The 19,371-nt window shown below is 40.5% G+C and overlaps 2 protein-coding genes across 2 annotated transcripts; one reads left to right on the top strand and one right to left on the bottom strand.

The window, feature by feature from the left end:
* Positions 1-426: 426 nt before the first annotated feature.
* Positions 427-2,794, top strand: LOC133818025 (AP2-like ethylene-responsive transcription factor At1g79700). The gene is made up of 7 exons (XM_062250707.1): positions 427-1,004; positions 1,154-1,162; positions 1,273-1,361; positions 1,455-1,528; positions 1,626-1,676; positions 1,771-1,847; positions 1,936-2,794. Exons 1-7 carry the CDS (start codon positions 677-679, stop codon positions 2,544-2,546), a joined length of 1,239 nt encoding a protein of 412 aa, XP_062106691.1. The 5' UTR covers positions 427-676; the 3' UTR covers positions 2,547-2,794.
* Positions 2,795-3,902: 1,108 nt separating this feature from the next.
* LOC133818024 (uncharacterized) lies at positions 3,903-6,504 on the bottom strand. Its single transcript, XM_062250706.1, has 2 exons — positions 4,240-6,504; positions 3,903-4,119 (listed from the first exon to the last, which is right to left on the bottom strand). Exon 1 carries the CDS (start codon positions 6,350-6,352, stop codon positions 4,322-4,324), a length of 2,031 nt encoding a protein of 676 aa, XP_062106690.1. The 5' UTR covers positions 6,353-6,504; the 3' UTR covers positions 3,903-4,119; positions 4,240-4,321.
* Positions 6,505-19,371: the final 12,867 nt, after the last annotated feature.

Here is a 19,371-nt window from a genome sequence, read left to right as displayed (position 1 = left end):
ATTATTAACATAGAAAATGAAGAACATGTAATTAACAGTATATAAAAAAGCAATATTGTGTATAAATAGTGATGAAACACACATGTTCCTGCTCTATATCAATATTGTTACGTGGAAAACAACATTTTTGTATTGTACGTCTATTAATATTTGTATTTTTAACTTGTACTGTTGTACATAGATGAGTTTTTGGACTTTAAAGAAGTTAATCCGACTTTCATTGACTGAACTGCCCCTCCAAGATGATTCAGTTAATTAAAATTGTAGAACCTTTTAACCTTAAGTAACACGAAATATAAAAATTATGATTGGCCGGCCATGTAAATTAAAAGAACATATTATTCCATTATTAAAATAGTGAAATGAAACCGGAGGAAGTGTTGGAGTTGAATTTGGGGTTAAAAAAACATATTATGGACATTAAAAGTTTGTCTATAGTCTTATTGTAGTCATCGTCAGGTTTGTATTTTAGTCAAAATAACAGTTGTAACAACTAAACGATAACACAATATAGAGCCAAAACAACATTATCATATTGTATGTACGTGGCTACTCCAGCATTATATATACATATATAAAAACTAGTCACCTGGTCAAGCAAACTACCAAAGACAGCAGAAAAAGAAGAAAGAACCAGGCAACAGGAGCTTAAATTTGGAGGAGAATTTACAAAATTATGAAACCGATGATGGTAAAGAGCGAGAATAATCAGAATTGTAGTCCTAGGAGGCGCCGGGTTAGCATGGCAGATAGTGAAGCTGAAGCAGCATTAAGGTGTGTTAAGAGACGAAGAAGAGATATTCCAACTGAGGTTGTTACTTGTGATGATAACAAGCCTCAGCAGCAGGCCCAGGCTGATGATCAAGCTTCTCCTGCCACCACTACTGTCAAAAGAAGCTCGAAATATCGAGGTGTTAGCAGACATAGATGGACTGGTCGCTATGAAGCTCATTTGTGGGATAAGCTTTCTTGGAATGTAACACAGAAAAAGAAAGGAAAGCAAGGTAGATAAATTATAGTTTACCTTCTTTGTTTTCATTTGGTCTATTTGTTCTCTCAACTGCATACTGACTAGTGTTGTGTACTTGTTGGAATCTTTGTCCCCTTGTTGGAATCGTGCTGTGGATTTGATGTTATGTCATCGGGTGAACAGTTTACCTTGGTAAGTAAAGACTTAATTTCAGTAGGAAGTTGAGAACTTTTTGTTCAGATCATGTTTTTTAACTTAAGAAATGAATAAAAAGAAGGTTAACACATCTTCTTATACTCCAGGAGCTTATGATGAAGAAGAATCTGCAGCAAGAGCATATGATTTAGCTGCACTTAAGTACTGGGGGACATCGACTTTCACCAATTTCCCGGTATGCACATGGTTTTTATCTTCATTCTATTTTATATAATAAAATGAAAAATCTTGGTTGGTTGGCATGCTTCTAATCTGTAGCTGTTTACAGATATCAGATTATGAAAAAGAGATTGAGATAATGCTCACTGTGACCAAAGAGGAGTATTTGGCCACTTTAAGAAGGTACTGTAACCAGGCTATCTTGTTACTCGAACAACTCAAATAGTTTTGGCCACTTTTATTTTCTAACATTGTGTATTACTCCCTTCTCGTGTTGCAGAAAGAGCAGTGGCTTTTCGAGAGGTGTATCCAAGTACAGGGGAGTTGCAAGGTGATTATCAAAACTCCATGCTCGTATGCCATGTTAAAAAATATTATTTAAGAACAAATTCTCAAATGATGTTCTTGGTAATTGTTATATACAGGCACCATCATAATGGTAGATGGGAAGCAAGAATAGGAAGAGTTTTTGGAAACAAGTACCTCTATCTTGGCACATACAGTAAGTTGTTGTACACATCCTCATACCATATATGATATCTTCTAATATGAAAAATTCCATTAAGTACCTTTGCTCTCACTGATCATAGGTACCCAAGAAGAAGCTGCTCGTGCTTATGACATAGCAGCCATAGAGTACAGAGGAATCAATGCTGTGACCAACTTTGATTTGAGCACTTACATAAGATGGTTGAAGCCTGAAGCAGCCAGCAACCCAGTTGGTGGTTGTGAATCTTTACCTGAGGTTATGACAGAGCCTCAAACACTTCGGTCCACAACCAACTACGGTGCACCAACAGATCGAGATCAGTTTCCCAGCACTAATCCTTTCATGAAGTCTGATAATGATTACTTGAATAAGTACTCTCCAACTCCACCAAAGCAACAAGTAGTTATCCAAAACAAAAGCCCTCTAATAGGCAGCAATCTTACTCGCAGCAAGTCTTCTCCTACTGCTCTTAGCCTCCTTCTCCGATCTTCAATGTTCAGAGATTTGGTGGAGAAGAACTCAAATGTCTCGGAGTATGAAACAGATGGGGATGAGCCCAAGAACCAGCTGCAGGGTGGCTGCAGCAGTGATGATGATGAGTATGGTGGATTCTTCTTTGATGGAATCAGTGATATCCCATTTGTTTGCGGTTCCAACAGATCAGATGGCATGCAGCTAGGACAAGAAAAAGGAATTCAATTTGTTTTGTGAAAGATCTTTCATAGCTTCTTAGCATTGTGGAGTTGAAACTGTGAAGTATTTAAGTTTTCGTTTTCAGAAGGAAAAAACAAAACAAAACAAAACAGAAACAGAAACAATAATTTTCATCACCTGTAAATAACAGAGTTTGGTCCATCAAAAGTCAAAACTAGTATTGCGGATGTTAATAAGGCTTTACTTAGATATGTACACTGTTTGCAACACATATTGTCCAGAGTGGGATCGTAATCTGATTCAAATGGAAAATTTACTGTCTGATAACCTCACCTTGTATCCTTTTCACAAATATAAGAAGAACGTACAGTTTTTTCCCTTTTATTTCAATGCTTTCTTTAAGAGACAAAAATCTAAATCAGTTCGGAGTAGAAGGTTATAAAGACAGTGAGATGGATTAAAATTGTCTCGTCATAAAGGTTTCCCCATCATATGTTAAGCACCATATTCTTAATAGGTTGCGAGACTAAACTCAAAAAAAGTTCTATGTTTAAGGTCTGAGTTCACTCTGCCTGCTTCTTCTGTCGCTACAAATTTTGGTCCGCCCAGGAACTTGGCCTTTCATTCTTGCTCCAGGCCCTTCATTTTGGTGTTATGCTCTTCTATCTCTTCACTTGATAACTCCCTTGACTGGAAGATATTTTCGATTTAGTTATTGTAGTTGGTTGTTCTGTTTGTTAGGCTTTCTCATTCATGAACTTTTACCTCTTGAACAATGTTTAGTTGTCTATCTTTTGGGGAGCAATGTCTGGTAATGTGGTTAGTTGCCTCTCTTTTTGTGAGGTAGCCCCAGTGAGACTACTACTATTATCTCTAGTACTACATGAATTATTCTTCAGAAGAGAAAATAAATTGCTAATACTGGAAACCAAAGATCGAGAATTGTCAGTCAGCAACACCAAAGTTTAGACCAAATAAAGTAATGACTTTTTGGTAGTAAACAATTATGAACCTGTTTGGGATAGTTCTTTCGAGTGATCTCAAAAAAAAAACGAACTATTCAGCAGTTGTTTTATGGAGCCTGAGCCCTGAGGTGTAGGACGTACTTCCTTTGATAACTGATAGCAGGGCCCCGAAGAGGCTAGAATGGTAAATCTTTATGCAACTAGCCTTTAAAAGTGGGGAAGAAGTAAATACCAATTCTTCTATTAAATGATTGACTGAACAATAAGTTAAAAAAATCTACGAAGTACCATGGCAGAAAATAAAAAAGGGCACATCAAAAAGACTAAACCAAGTTCTGAACAAGACAGGTACTCATGCTTCATAGCATTTAAGTGTCCATATCCGCAAGCAAGCTATTAAGTAGCAATGCAGTGGCAATGTTAAAATCCAAAGACACTAGATTTACGATGTGCTAATTGGAATCAGTTGGTCCTTGAAAATGGATTTTAGAACAACAAGAAGTTTGTTACATAGGAAGCCAGCTCATGGAAGCATATCTTATATGCATATAAGTAAAGCTATAATAGAAATTTCAAATTGATGCAGAAGAAAAGCAAATTACACCATTGAAGTTCCTCTAAGCTGCATGTTGTTCAGATTCAATATATGATTAATGAGTAGTAAACTGCATGATGAAAATTAGCATATATCAAAATCTGGTTAACCAAGTGATTAACAGAATTAAACAGCTAACACCAAGGGAAAGTAAAGAGAGATTTGAGCAAAGTGAATTCTAGTTTCTGACCTGTGGCTTAGATTTCTTACAGAAATACAAGTGTTCTATAATTGTCTCAAATGATACAAACTTCGGCTCTTCTAAACCTTTCTCAAAATTGCTTTCTCTTATTTCTAAAAAGCTTGTCTCTTTTCAGATAAAGATAAAAGAGAGCAAAGAAACAACCCATAGAGAAGGAAGCTGAAACCCACGGAAATGGTGGATCCTTGAAACAAACAAGTGATGCCTCCAATTCCTGGGATGCAGTATAGACAAGAGAGTGGATGCCATATAAATCATGATCCGAAGACCTCAGGTAATACAAAGCCATCTCAAAATCCAAACGAGACAATGCAGACACTGCCTTATCCAGCTTGAACTTCAACAAGTTCCATCGTTGCACGAACTCCACTTGTTGATTATGTTTCAAAAGTTTTCTCTCTCCGCCATGAGCTGCTATGGATTCAAGAACATCAATAGCACTTGTTATTGTATAATTCAATGATGTCAAAAGAACATTTCTCCGAGCAGCATCTTTCTGCACAAAAGATAATGATGAAATCTCAGAGAATGGACCAAATGGAGTTTGTCCAATACTCCACGTGTAATCCACCAACGTAGCATTGTGCCTGGGGCTCCATAACAAATGCGTTGGTGAAACTCCCCACATGCTCTGTAAAATCGAACCTACAAGGGGTCGCTCAAGCTCCCGTGCCTGCATAAACACATGACGACCATTGCAGCTATATTCACTCACTGTCTGTGTGTTCTTTGTCCTTACAGCAACAACCATATCTTTGAATGCAACAGACTGGTGAAACCGATCAAGCAACAAGATTGAATGGAAGTCCAAATCAAACACATAAACTGGAAGAACTCTACCAAAATCCTCCTCCGGAATTGCTGCCACCTTCCTGAACTCCTCAGCCGAGTCCGACAGTATATGATGCAAACGCTTTGAGTCCAAATACTCATTCACAATCATAGTATAGTTATCAAAGAGGAACCTTGATGTGTATGAATTAGTAGACCGAGCTATGGCAAACGCACAAATAGGACACTCATTGTAATTCAATTTATATGTCCTAAATCTCAAAGATTGATCAGCCAACAACAACCCATTTTCATTAACCTCATCCATAAACGTTCTCTCGATAGATTTCCAATCCAAACCACTCGAATCACCATTCTCAGTCCCATATATATGTATAAATTGAACAATCAATGAATTCTCAAAAGGGACGGGAATTCTCAAAGAAGGAACAAGAAGAACCTGGTAGGCGCTCCAAACCAAAGATGACAAGTCCGCAAGCAAAGCCTTCTGCGACTTGGGTCTACCGTGCAACGCTGCCAATGGGTGAAACTCGCCTCTCGGAAGAAGCCCATCACCTGTTAGCGCCGGGCCATAATCAACCGGCCCAGCACCCAAATCAATCCAGATATATCTCTCTTTGCCAGTCCAGATACTCCCCAAACACTTGGAATAAGCAGGGGAGGAATCTCCATGGCTATAGCTATAGGCATAAGGCTTGGATTGGGATCCTAAATCTAGAAAATATAAGTAAACCCCATGAACAGGCTTATCTTTCTCGAAGTCCTGCTTAATGATCTGGTCAATGGAAGAGTAAGGAACGGAAAGTAGAGGCGAGCGAAGACTCGAAGGGGTTTTGGCGATCTCAGACTGAATAGCTTGAGATAGCTGCGAAGCCAGAGAGGGAGAATGAGAAACATCGAGGTGGAGAGAGTGCTTGACGGCGAGTTTGTGGAGGAGATTGTCGAAGGGAGTGATAACGTGAAAATGGTTGGAGGGTTGGGATGCGGAGAGAAAAGACTCGAGGAGAGTCTGCGAAGAGGAAGGAAAAGAGTTACCAACGAGACGGACATGGATGGAGATCGAAACGGAGAGTGAAAGAAGAGAGGAGATGAGATTATTTGTCTTGTGGGAAAGCGGGGTAGAGTGAGAGAGAGACTTCTTGAGGGAGGAGGAGAGAGAGAGGAAGGAGTCATTGGAGGCTTGTGGGTCGAGACGCGATTGCTGCGAGAGGAAGGAGTCTAGCCCTATGATTGGGGTGGCCGAGATAGAGCTGATTACGAGGCTGGCGGCAATCAGAACCAAGAGGAGGTTTGTGGCGGTGCCGGCCATTTTTGCCGGTGCCAATTTTGGGAGTTTGACTAGTGAGATCGGAGAGAGAGTGAGTCTGGAGCTGTGTGACAGTCGGCCGAGTCAGGCCGGTTCGGATCTGATTGTGAGCACGAAGTAGAAACAGAGTACCTCGTTTATAATTCTAATCTAGTGTAATACTTGTTAAATTTTTTACAAAATTCTTATATTTTATTTTGATGCAAAACCAACCTTCTCTTATTATTATTATTATTATTATTATTATTATTAGGGAAACTTGACTTTTAATGCATTAAATGGAGAGTAAGCTAAAAAAAAATATGGCATTTTTATTTTAATATTCCTTGAATTTCCAAAATGCTTTTATCATCAATTTTCTTTTCTTTTTCTCCAATTGTCTTTTTCTTCTCTATCTCTCACGTTTTCCCTCTCTATATCTCAAGCTCTCGTAAAAAAATAATAATAAATAAGGCAGTCACTATTATCTCAATCTATACAAATTTTTTAGCTTGGATTTCAGGGGCAAGTTGTGAATCCTTTCAAGTAGGGCTGTACAAAAAAACTTGCATCCCGTCCAACCCGAATAAACCGCTTAAACCAACCCAAAAAAATCGACAAAAAATGCAACCCGAAAAACCCGACCTTCATTTCAAACCGCCCAATTATTATATTGAGCGAGTTGAAATTTTTGGCAATCCGCTCAATGTAACCCGACCCGCCCAATTAAGGATTTGTCTATTTTTTTTAATTTTATATTTATTTAATTATTAATTATACATATATAAAACTAAATTCAATTTTTTTTTATTAAAGACCCTATATTTTAAAGTAACAATTATTTTAGTTACAAATACAAACTAAAAATAGAGAAAATAATAAAAAATATTAGTGAAAAAAATGATTTTTTTTTAGAAAAAAAAGTTTCAGCGGTTTGGGCAGGTTATTCCGCCCAAACCGATGGTCGGGTTGAGATTCAATTTTTTTTAAATGGGTGGGTTACGGGTTGAAAAGTACCAACTCGGTTATAAGTTTGGGTTTGTCAAAAATTCACCCAACCTGCCCAAACCGACCATTGAACACCCATACTTTCAAGGCAAGAACTTCATTTTGGATTTCGGATAAAAATTGTATGGGTAAGTATATATATGTTATATGTAGTGAGGAAACTTGTTTATCTACATTGCTTTTGCTATTTCGAACAGATATGTGTATGCCTTCATGTTTTATTGTAATTTTTCACTGTCGGAATGGATTTTCGTTCCTTTCTTTGTTTTTTTTCTGGGTTTTTTGTTTACCTTGATGGTCCTCGATGGACCTCGATAAAACCCTCATATGTTTATATTAATTGTCTACCTCGATATGCCTCGATGAGACTCGATAGTCCTCGATGGACTTCGATAAAACCCTCACACATTTAGGGAAAATGACTACCTCGATGAGACTCGATGGTCCTCGATGGACCTTGATAAAACCCTCACACATTTTGGGAAAATGGGTACCTCGATGAGACTTGATGGTCCTCGATAGAGGCATAGAACGTAATGTATGTAGTATATGCCTTGATGGGCCTCGATGGGGCTCGATGGGTTCATAAGAAATTTGTTGGGCAGTTTGCCTCAATGTACCTCGATTGTACTCGATAGACCTCAATAGGTTGACCTCGACATATCATAATACAAATCGATTTTTTGTTGTTTTATGTTATAGTTTTAATATTTGACCTTTTTTTATATATAGATTCGACTGTTTCCATATTTGCTGCATTCAATGGTGTTTGGGAATTGGAAAATAGGGATTGGATTTTCAGGGATGCTGAAAATCAAGTTCTGCCTTTAGAGAAGGGTGTGACATATGAGCAATTGCTTGACATTCTGTACGTTGAGCTTGAAGTGGATTTTCAGGCATGACTTGAAAATTGAGGTCCTATACACATGCCTATCATAATCCGTCAAACCTACGGTTATAAAAAATGATAGGCATGTGCGTGCCTTTATTGGGTTAGCATCAAAATCTATAGAGAAGTTGATTCCTCTATGTGTGACATTGGTTAAGAAGGGAGGTATAAGAAATACATCGGCCTCTCTTAGCGTTAATAAAGAAGTTCGATTTGAAGAGAACATTTCTCCCCCATGTCATGGTTTCAAAAGAACTCAAAGTGAGGTTGAGACATTTGTTCCTAAGATAAATCCAAACGTTATAGTCTATGATGATATCCCTGTTAGAGATTCGCCATATTTGCATGACACAAGGGAGTACGATCCCTATGGCTAATGCAACAAATCTTGGTGGGCCAGATATTAGGGAAGATTTGCCAACACAGAGTTCAAATGTTATGGTAGTTGAGGAGCGAAGAATAAAAGATCGGCAAACACCTGGGACCAGCAGTAGTCATCCAGGTCCAAGTAGAACCGATGATAGTTTTAGATGGAGTTCTCCATTGGACTTAGGTGAAGATCATAGAACATGGAGTGCTCCCATTTTCACCAAAGAGGATATAGAGGCCTCACATCAACATCATTCCTCATCCGGCAAAGCTTTAGGAGAATTTCACCTTGGCAAGTTCTTTCAGAACAAGCTTGAATTGAAAACCAAAGCATCCATATTTGCGATGAAGAATAATTTTGAGTTTATGGTGAAGAAATCTGGGACTGATGTGTGGTACGTTACCTACAAGGATCCTGATTGTGGTTGGAGATTGAGGGGTAAGAAAAAAATGCGATCTGAAATGTTTGAAATTACTGTATATAGCGAAGTATACACTTGCTCACAAGAAATTCGAGATAAGGACCACCGCCAAGCATCACTGTGGGTTGTTGGCCACCTAATCAAGAGGAAATTTGCTATCAATGGTACTCGGTACATGACAAACAACATAAGGGAGGACATGAAGCACCATTTTGGGGTCGAAATGAGCTATGAGAATGCATGGAGATGCAGAGAAAATGCTCTTATGTATGTCAGAAGGACACCGAGGAATCATACTCCAAGTTACCTGGATACCTGTGTCAGTTAGAGCCTAAGAACCTAGGTACAATTACTGATTTTGTAGCAGAAGATGGTCATTTCTTGTATTGCTTCTTTTCCCTTGGGTTTTTTTAGGCGTGGATTCCAGTATTTTCGTTCTGTCATTTGTGTGGATGGCACAGTCTTGAAGAATAAGTTTGGTGGGCACATGTTCTGTGGATGCAAACAACCAGTTGTTTCCAATTGCGTTTGCATTGGTGGACAGTGAGAACCATAACTCTTGGACTTATTTCATGAGAAAATTGAAGGAAGCCATAGGGGATGTTGAGAACCTAGATTTTGTATCGGACAGGCATAAAAACATTAATCATGCTTTGGAGCTTGTGTTACGAATTGTCTATCACAATGCATGTTACCACCACATCTGTATGAATGTGGTGGCAAAATTCAAAACTGACCACTATCAAGACATCATGGGGTGTGTAGTGTATGCATTTTGAAGAACAGAATTTCACAAGTTCTTTGACAAGATTAAGGTAATTGATTCACCCATTGCTCAATATCTTGAGGGAATTGTTTTTGAAAGGTAGAGTAACGCTTATTTTCCTAGTAAACGATACAATATCATGATGAATAACTACGCATAAAGCTTTAACAATAAAACCAAAGAGGCAAAGAGCTTTCCAGTTGCCACTTTTCTTGAATTCATAAGATTCACTCTTCAATCTTGGTTTGCTAATAGATGTGAAAGAGCTGCAAATGCAAAAACTGTGTTATCACCTGAGATGGAAAAGGATGTGAAACAAATAGGTGAGAAAGCAATTTTCCTGGATGTCCAAGTCCTTGGTCACCATGAATTTCTTGTGGTCGATCGTAATGGTGATGGTGAGGTAAACTTGGCCACAAAATCATGCTCTTCTTGCATATTCCAAACTATTTACCGAGATTTTCGGAAACCACACTAGTAGATATTAGCTAAGAATAAAGATATAGAATGTAGAAGATTAATGCGGGATTTTTACGTGGTTGGGGCGATAATAAGCCTTAGTCCACGAGTCAGTTGTATTAGAGCTTGGAAAGTCTTTTTACAATGGAGTTTTTCTCTTTGTTTTGACAGAGTAACTGTATACCAGTCGAAAAAGGATCCTTTTCCCAGTGGTCTATTGCCTGTATTTATAGGCTCATGGGAACACTAGATCTGGGCCGGGTATGACCCGGGTCCATCAGAGATATGGATACTCTTAGCTTCTCTTGTGGAAGCCCAATATAAAAGATAAAACATACATAAATTCAAGACTAATTAAGGCCCAATAAGGTGGCCCAAGAACTATATTTCGCCCGACAAAACGGTGCTTTTGGTCTGGGCACTTCGAGTTACGAGGCAGATTCAGGGGACAAGATCAGTCAGAGTACTTGGCAGTGTAGATTTGAAACAGCGGCGTTGTAACGCCCTGGTTACCCCAGAACAGTTACGGTGAACAGTGAACCGGAAATTTGACTCGCTACCCGAGTCCTTTGGTTAAAAACGTGATCTAGGTATCATTAACAGGTTAAGGTGGAAAACCAATAAAAAGGAAAGGGTACATTTCACTAAGTAAATAAACTGCTCATGAGCCATTAAAATGTTTACAAGTAGTTCGTGATACAAAAGAGTTGCTACAGTTCCAAATATACAATCCCCACCGGCCTAAGCGGCAAAAATAGGGTAAACCCCTAGTCCCTCTGAGAACTCCTTGACCGTGGCAGTCAAGCGGCCCTGTATGTACATCACACCGCACAAGCTCTCCACTCAAGGCTGGCCAAGCTTTTCCTTTCCTTTACCTGCACCACATAGCACCCATGAGCCAAGGCCCAGCAAGAAAACACAATAAAGCACGGTATAATATCAACAACGATCATGATAACCATTCAGGACTATCAGTCCAACAAATAGGTGACAATAGCCAAAAGTCACAATAATGAGCATGGCTCCCTCTAGCCATGTGACGACAGGGTCACCAGGGATTAATCGATAAGTGTTTCATTCATAAGTTTGCTTAGGACAGGTGCAAGGTGATTAGTCACCAACATAACCTTCCTCGCGACTCTAGAGTCGAAACTATGGACAATGTCCCTTAGCCTTGTGACAAACGGTCACCGGGGTCATATACCTTGGCTATAATCATCTGGTCGTAGACCAGGCAAGCGCTTATATGTTCATCGACCTTAGGGTCGGTCCCGCATTAATGCCATAGAGCCATTCAATACGTGATCGTCGACTTTAGAGTCGGTCCCTGACTAGTCAGTGTCTCAAACAGGTAATCAGCGTTCACTAGCATTTAATATGCAATCCATGTCCACATTTATCAATCAACATGCCTCAATATCAAACCATGCATGTCATATACATATACAGGGTGCAACTGTATTCATACACTGTTTTCTTACCTCAGATTCGAGCTAGAAAGATTAAAAGAACGGCCCGTGAGAACGATCAACCTTTAATCCTTTAGCGGTCACCTAATTAAAACCAAACATGAGACATCATTAATAATAATGATCAACATAGGTTCCCACACCAATATCTAGCCTCCGGAAGATCAAGCCCAACTAATCCAAGTAGTAGGAACACTCCCGAGGCTTAAAACTAAGTTCCTGGGGTCAAAACGAGCAAACGGGGCGAAAACAGGGCAAGGGCTGCGGCCCTGGCACCTTGGGCCGCGGCCCCCAGGGTTCCCAAAGGCAAGGTCCACGGCGCCCCCCATCTAGGGCCGCGGCTCTCCACCCTGGGCCATTCCCAACCGTGATTTTATCACTCCAAAGCCTCCAAAATCATACCTAAACATTCCCCAATCATCAAAACAAAGTTCCCAAGCTTCCCCATGCATCAAAACCCTCAAAACCCAAGGTTCAAACGAATCGGAAACTCAAAAATTCACAAAATCAATTCAAAGCTTAAAAACTCGGAAAACTCAAAACTTAAACCTTGATTACCTTCGATTGGGTTGTTTTCCGTCAAATCCTTCGGTTAAGAAGATTCTAATCTTTCCTAGGATCGCTATGCCTCAATCCTCGCTTGATTCCGACTCCCAGAACTCGAGATATCTTCGAATATGCTCAAACGGTAAAACGGGCTAACAAAAGGAAGAACGAGAGGTTTTCTTAACGTACGTTCTATCTGACAACTACTTCAAGCTTAAGTAACCTCAAATAAAACCTAGTGCTCGGGGTCCCGAAAACACCCCCGGGGACATTATAGTCAAAACCTCCAAAATTTCACCCTGATCTTAAATATTCCCAATTTATCATCAAATGAACATTCCTATTACCCCAAAATTGACCCCGTTATGACAAAACCGCTAATCCATCATATACGACCGTCTCATGCCGAATAGCTCGAATATATCTCCATGATAATGGAATCTCATTCACAAATCAAGTTATGCACCCAAATTCACAAATTTACCCTCAATGGGCCAAATTATCAGATTAGCATAATTATTTAAATGTGGACCCACATGCACGCATATAACATCACATCATAATATAATTCACATATACACGCATAAACACATTTAATGGCATAATTGAACAGTTATGGCCCTCCCGGCCTACTAACCCGGCCATTAAACCATAGTAGGGAATCCGGGGCATTACAGGCGTGCAATCCCGAGGTGGCCTTTTCCACAGGTGAAAAGTGAAGACAACCCCAACGCGGAGTGGGGCGGCTTCAGGGTCCCGGACGCTTTTCCTTACCAATCGGGGACGACCTAATCCAGGTTCGTTTACCTTTGTCTCTCTTCATTTACCGCAGGCCCGGACCGTTTACCAGTGTCCGGGACCGTTTACGATTACTTCAACACGATCCTGAGCTTTGTACGTCTCCCAGACAACTGTCCTAGATCGCCATCCCGGACACCGTCCGAGCCCAGGATCGCACTAGGGCCGTGCCCCTTGGACATTCCTGTACCAAGCGGGCTTGGGCCGTGTAATGCCCCAAATTTCCTAATAAGGTTTAGGACCTTGATTAGGAGGTCGGGAGGGCCATAATTGATTTATTATGTTATTTAATGATTATATGCATGTTTACGTGAATTATATTATTATATGATGGTGAATGCATGCATATGGGAGTATTTATTATTATAAGGGTATTTTGGTAATTTGGCCACTGTGGGCGTAATTGTATATTTTGGGTGCATGGTTGTGATTAATTAATATAGCCATATTATAAGGTGGATTGGTTCGAGCTAATCGGCATGAGACGATCATGAGATATAAGTGTTCGGTCTAGTCGTAACGGGTTTAAGTTCGGGGCTCGGGGTGAGTCTCGGGGTGAATTTAATGATTAGAGCATTACCGGGAATTAAAGGGTAATGGGATATAATTTATTGGTATTTGGGAATATTGAGAATAGCGGGAATTGGAGAGCGTTAATTATAATTAACGAGATAGGCGGGAAATGACGGTTTTACCCTCGGAAGCCTTTAGAGGGATTTATTTGACCTAGGGGCATTATGGTCTTTTGACCTTAAGGATTTATATCAACTCATTTAGTTTAGAAGGCTGTGGAAAGTGTAAAACAGAGCATCATCCTCATCTCTTTCTCTCCCTCCAGTACATGTTCTTCTCTCCATCTTCCTTTCAGTTTTTGAGAGCCAACTTGAGGTAACATGCTAGGAGATCAAAGGTGGGGGCTTAGGACTTTGGTTCAATCATTGAAGGGGGTCTAAATCCAACTTGAGGTAAGGTTTCATCCAAGAACTTAAGCTATACCCTATTTTTCTATTAAGTTTTCAGTTGATGATTTTGATGTGTTAGCTGAGAATTAATGGAAGTTCTTGAGTTTGGTTGCTTGGGTTTTGATGAGGGTGTGATGTAGATGAGGTTTGGGGGTTGAGTTTGATGTTTTGATGATGTTTGGGATTGATTTGGAGGTTTTTTTTCAAGGGAAATCGTAGGGGAGAAGACCAGAAAAGTTTCTAGTCTGCTGATGGCGCCCCAGCGCCATTCCTGGCGCCCCAGCGCTAGGCAGAGCTGATTCTGGAGCTCTCTGACTTTGGGGCAGCGCCCCAGCGCCATTAGGCAGCGCCCCAGCGCTAGTGTATTTTCCAGGAAGCGTATTTTAGGGCTTGGGAGGACTTTTAAGGCTCGGGGGTTGGTTCCTTTACCCCGTTTGGGTAGATTGAGAGTCCCGAGAGTGTGGGATGGATCCCGGGAGTGAGGTTTTAGATTGTAAACCTTTTTATGATTTATTTTATTGGTGGGATTCCATATTTGGTTATGACTAGGTGACCGCTAAAGGATCAAAGGATTGATCATTCTCAAGGGTCGTTCTTTTAATCGTTCTAGCTCGACTTTGAGGTAAGAAAACTGCACCCTGTGTATATGTGACATGCATGGCTATTATTGATGCATGTTGGTTGATTATTGAGTATGACATGCATGGATATTATGATGCATGTTGGTTGATTATTGAGTATGACATGCATGGCTGTTCTTGATGCATGTTGGTTGATTATTAAACGTGACATGCATGGTTGTTATTGGTGCATGTTAGATTGCTGGATATACTGCATATGATTCATGAGAAACATGTGATTAGGACATGCTTTGTATACTGAGTATGATATTGTTCAGAGCTTGAACCTCTGTGTTTATGCATCGTCCTAATTGTACTAGTACCTATTTAGTAAGCATGCTGGATACCCTGTTTATGGATATGGAACATGTGATATATGATTGGTGGCATGACTTACTTGTGTTTGACACTGACTAGTCAGGGACCGACTCTAAAGTCGAGAATCATGCATTGAATGGCTCTATGGCATTAATGCTAGACCGACCCTAAGGTCGACGAATCATGCATTGAATGGCTCTATGGCATAAATGCTGGACCGACTCTAAAGTCGAGAATCACGCATTGAGTGGCTCTAAGGCACTAATGCCAGACCGACCCTAAGGTCAATGATCACGCATTGAATAGCTCCATGGCATTAATGTGGGACCGACCCTAAGGTCGAAAAACTTATAAGCGCTTGCCTGGTCTATGACCAGATGTTTATAGCCAAGGTATATGACCCCGGTGACTGTTTGTCACATGGCTAGGGGACGTTGTCCATAGCACGACTCTAGAGTCGGGAGGAAGGTTATGTTGGTGACCATTCACCATGCACCTGTCCTGATCAAACTTATGAACGAATCACTTATCAGTTAAGCCCTGGTGACCCTATCGTCACATGGCTAGAGGGAGCTATGATCATTATTGTGACTTTTGGCTATTGTCACCTATTTGCTTGGACTGATAGTCCTGAATGGTTATTATGATCATTGTTGATATTATATCATGCTTTATTGTGTTTTCTTGCTGGGCTTTGGCTCATGGGTGCTACGTGGTGCAGGTAAAAGCAAGAGGAAGCTGGACCATCCTTGAGTTGAAGAGCTTAGGTGATGATGTGTACATATGCAGCTGCTCGTCCACCACGGCCGAGGTTTAAAGTGGAACTAGGGTTAAACCCTGTTTTGCCACTTAGAACGGCCTGTTGTAAATATTTTCTGTAATAGACTCTGAAACTTTATCTTTAGGATCCCAGTGTATATATTAAACGTTCTAGTGAAACGTTACATCTTAACCAAAGTTTTTAATCCCTAAACTGCTAATCATACTTAGTTCACGATTTTGGCCAAATGACTCGATTAGCGAGTTTAGCACTGTTTGCAAGGCACACCGTAACGGTCCCTGGAGTTGGGGCGTTACAGGCCGGGCCCACATTCGAACGCCCAGTCCATGGGCCCTGACCGCCGTCCCGGGCCCACGGCAGGAAATGGGGATAATACAAACCATTGGGATACTCTGTGTACATGCTTTTGCTACAGCCAGAAAAAGAAGCATAAGCATTTACTCATTGTGTTCCCCTTACTATAGAATCGAGGCATTGAAGAACACTTATAAGGAAACTATTTACCCTGTTGGGAACGAGGATGAATGGGTAATCCCTGATCACATTAGAGATATGGTTGTCGACGTCCCCGTTGAGAAAACCCCTGTAGGAAGGCCCAAGAAGCACAAAGTGGGTAGGCGAAAGACAAACCACTATGCTTCACGCTGGGAAAGGATCGTCAAGCCACGTAAGTGTAGCAGATGTGGTGGTAGTGGGCACAATAAGAAGTCATGTAAGGCTAGGCTTTAAAAATTTGTGTTCTGTAATTATTCAATTGATTTTGCTGCATTTATTATATTCAGGTACCTCTCCTAATACTTTTTTGGTTTTGATCTAAATAAATAGCACTTCACAAAAATTTTCCTGTCTGCCTCGATGGGATTCGATAGGTATTATTACGACCCTATTGAGGCTTATCAAGGCACATATTGTTATGTATTATTATGACTCTATCGAGGCCTATCGAGGCATATCAATACTTATCAAGGTAGATATCGTTATGTATTATTATGACCCTCTCAAGGCATATCGAGGCAAATCGAGTCCTATCGATGTCTATTGAGGCAGATTTGGTTAGTATTATTTTTTACATATCGAGGTAGTTTGTTTGATCCATCGAGTTTTGTCGAGGCAGACACATTATGTGAATTTAGTAGTTTTTTATTTAATAACTTTTTCAAAAAATAATGTTTAATAAAAAACAATATACAAAACTAACTATATACTATATTATATAAGAGATGTATCAAGAAAATGTAAAAAGCATCACGGTGACAAATTTTGATAGAATAGGTCCACGCACCACTTGGTTCTGAAATGCTGGATGTTCTCATTGATAACAGTATCGAGTGGTAGCCTGGAAATCAAATGCTCGATATGTTTGATGGCAAACAGACCACAATCCCCACTACATATAATCAATTTTGTGTCAATACAAGATAAAAATAACTTTAATATTCAGATTTCAAAAAACACTAATTAAATAGGGGAATACCTTGTCTTAGTCTGAGGACACTCCTCAAGAGAAATACGACAATATGAAAAAGGTTTTGCTTTCTGCTCAGGATATGTCTGGAGGTTGTCATGATAGTCAAACATGCTAGAACACCACAACAACGAAGGCAACAATAAGCACCAAGGCTTGATCACTTCCTCCAACAGAGTCAGACTAAGAACACTATGGTTGGAATCATAAATGTTGATGCACCACATTGGAATGGAGACTTCAATGGCAATCAAATGTGTGACTTTCTCGACGTGCAAGGCAAAATATACTTCACTCACATTTTGCCAGGATACGAGGAATTGATTATCATCGCCCTTCAGCATTTTCAGCACATCGTCGTCCCATGTATACTTAGTGCCGGTCTCTTTGAAATGATTCTAATGACCTAGGCACACTTGGGGGAAGGTTGTGTTCATGATCGTAGCATCTTGCCGAAATGCGGCATGATAAAAGTAGCATCGACGGCGTAGCATGTGCAGAGAGGCATCAATATGCTAAAAAAACATGAAAATTCGTTAGTACCATCAATATATTTTAAGATTGAATTGAAAACATAAATGTAATTTACATTCCGAATCCCAAAGCCAAGTCTGGATTGTGTGCAACTACAAGAACTATGCCACACCGTGCGTCCCCGTATGGACGTTCCGATCTCTCTTGTTGTCGATCTTCTCGACGATCCATTTATGGAAACTCTTCTCCTGCTGCAGGTCACACTTCCTCAAAGGTTTAGTAACTAGCCCCTGTTTATCTACTCGCATCCTCTTCTTTGTTGGGTCGATGAAGTCATCAAAATGCTTGGCCTGCATTTCTTCCTAACAACTTCAAGGCCAGCTGCCTCCTCAGGCTATAGTACTCGTACACTAGGACTGTCGGCATCACTGACAACTAAAAATGTCTGGGCCTGTGAAGTGGAGGGTGGATCACCGGGCTTGCAGTCCTCAGCCAAGATATCAAACTCTGTATCTAATTTTAAGTGGGTGGATCGACCTGAGACCACTGAAATCAGCTGCACCAACTGAGCCATGATCGTAGTCTGATTCTGAAGTAAGGTTGCCTGACCCTCCTCAACCCTCTTGAGCCTCTGCATCAACTGCTCATAATCAGGCTGGGAAACTTGACTAGAGGAAGGTGCATAGGCCTGTGAAGTTCCCTCCTCAACCCTCGGGACATCCTCGTAAAAAATGGACGCTTCCTTTGCAACATGTGCCAGCTTCTCTGCCTCCTTCTTAAGCACTACTTCCTCCGCTGCAGTCCCAGCCTCCACTACAGTTGATTCCAACTCTGGGAATAACATAAAATCAACGTCTGGGAGGCTATTGTAGTAGACTACCTCACCGGGACGTGGCTTCAGCATGGAAAATACCACTAACTACATGGTCGAATAACATGTGTCAGAAAAACTTTAATAAAATAAACCGTTAATAAATTAATTTGTGACATTTAACAAGATAAAGTGGAACTTACTCGACACTTGGAGAATATAGGAAACCAACTCAGTTGTTGAAATAGTGATATCGGTATTCATGGCCCAGCTAAGCATCCTGGGAATCTGGTTCCCACTATTCTCACCGAACTTACTCCCGATAGCTGGCATGGCCCCAAAAGCCCAGTACAGAAGTGCAGGGGCATAGCCATAGAAACTATACTTCGACTCCTTCTGTTTTTTGCTTGAACCCTATTTCTTCTTCTCCTCGTAATGCTTCAATTGCTTCTGCATGTCCTTGTGAACTCCTCTAATAACTTTCTTGAAGGACAACTTCCCCACAAATACTTGAAAAATTAGTCAAGATCCTCAACCATCTTCAGGGAATCACCCCAATCGTCGTTGTCTTCTCTAGGGCATTCAGTACCCTTTCTATCAAATAGCATAAACCCATCTTAAATGCATCTTCTGGGTTTGTCGAGGCCTTCAAAGCATCTTCCAACTGGCAAAAACTAACCTTCGAATCACCATTAAAGTATTCCCGGATGATCCGATCACTTGAAAGATACTCTCTCAACTCGTCTGGGGACGGGGTGTTCCCAAAATTCAGCCCGGTGACTAGGGCAAACTCTGCAATCCAAAATCTGCAAAGAATGTTGCCCAAGTAGAACTAGACCTTTTCAGCCTTCTTGCTTTCCAACGGGCATGCCTGCACCCTTTCAAT

The sequence above is a fragment of the Humulus lupulus genome, chromosome 2 (assembly GCF_963169125.1).
Source record: "Humulus lupulus chromosome 2, drHumLupu1.1, whole genome shotgun sequence".
In the NCBI taxonomy this organism is placed as follows: domain Eukaryota; kingdom Viridiplantae; phylum Streptophyta; class Magnoliopsida; order Rosales; family Cannabaceae; genus Humulus; species Humulus lupulus.
This window is presented reverse-complemented; position numbering and strand designations above follow the sequence as displayed.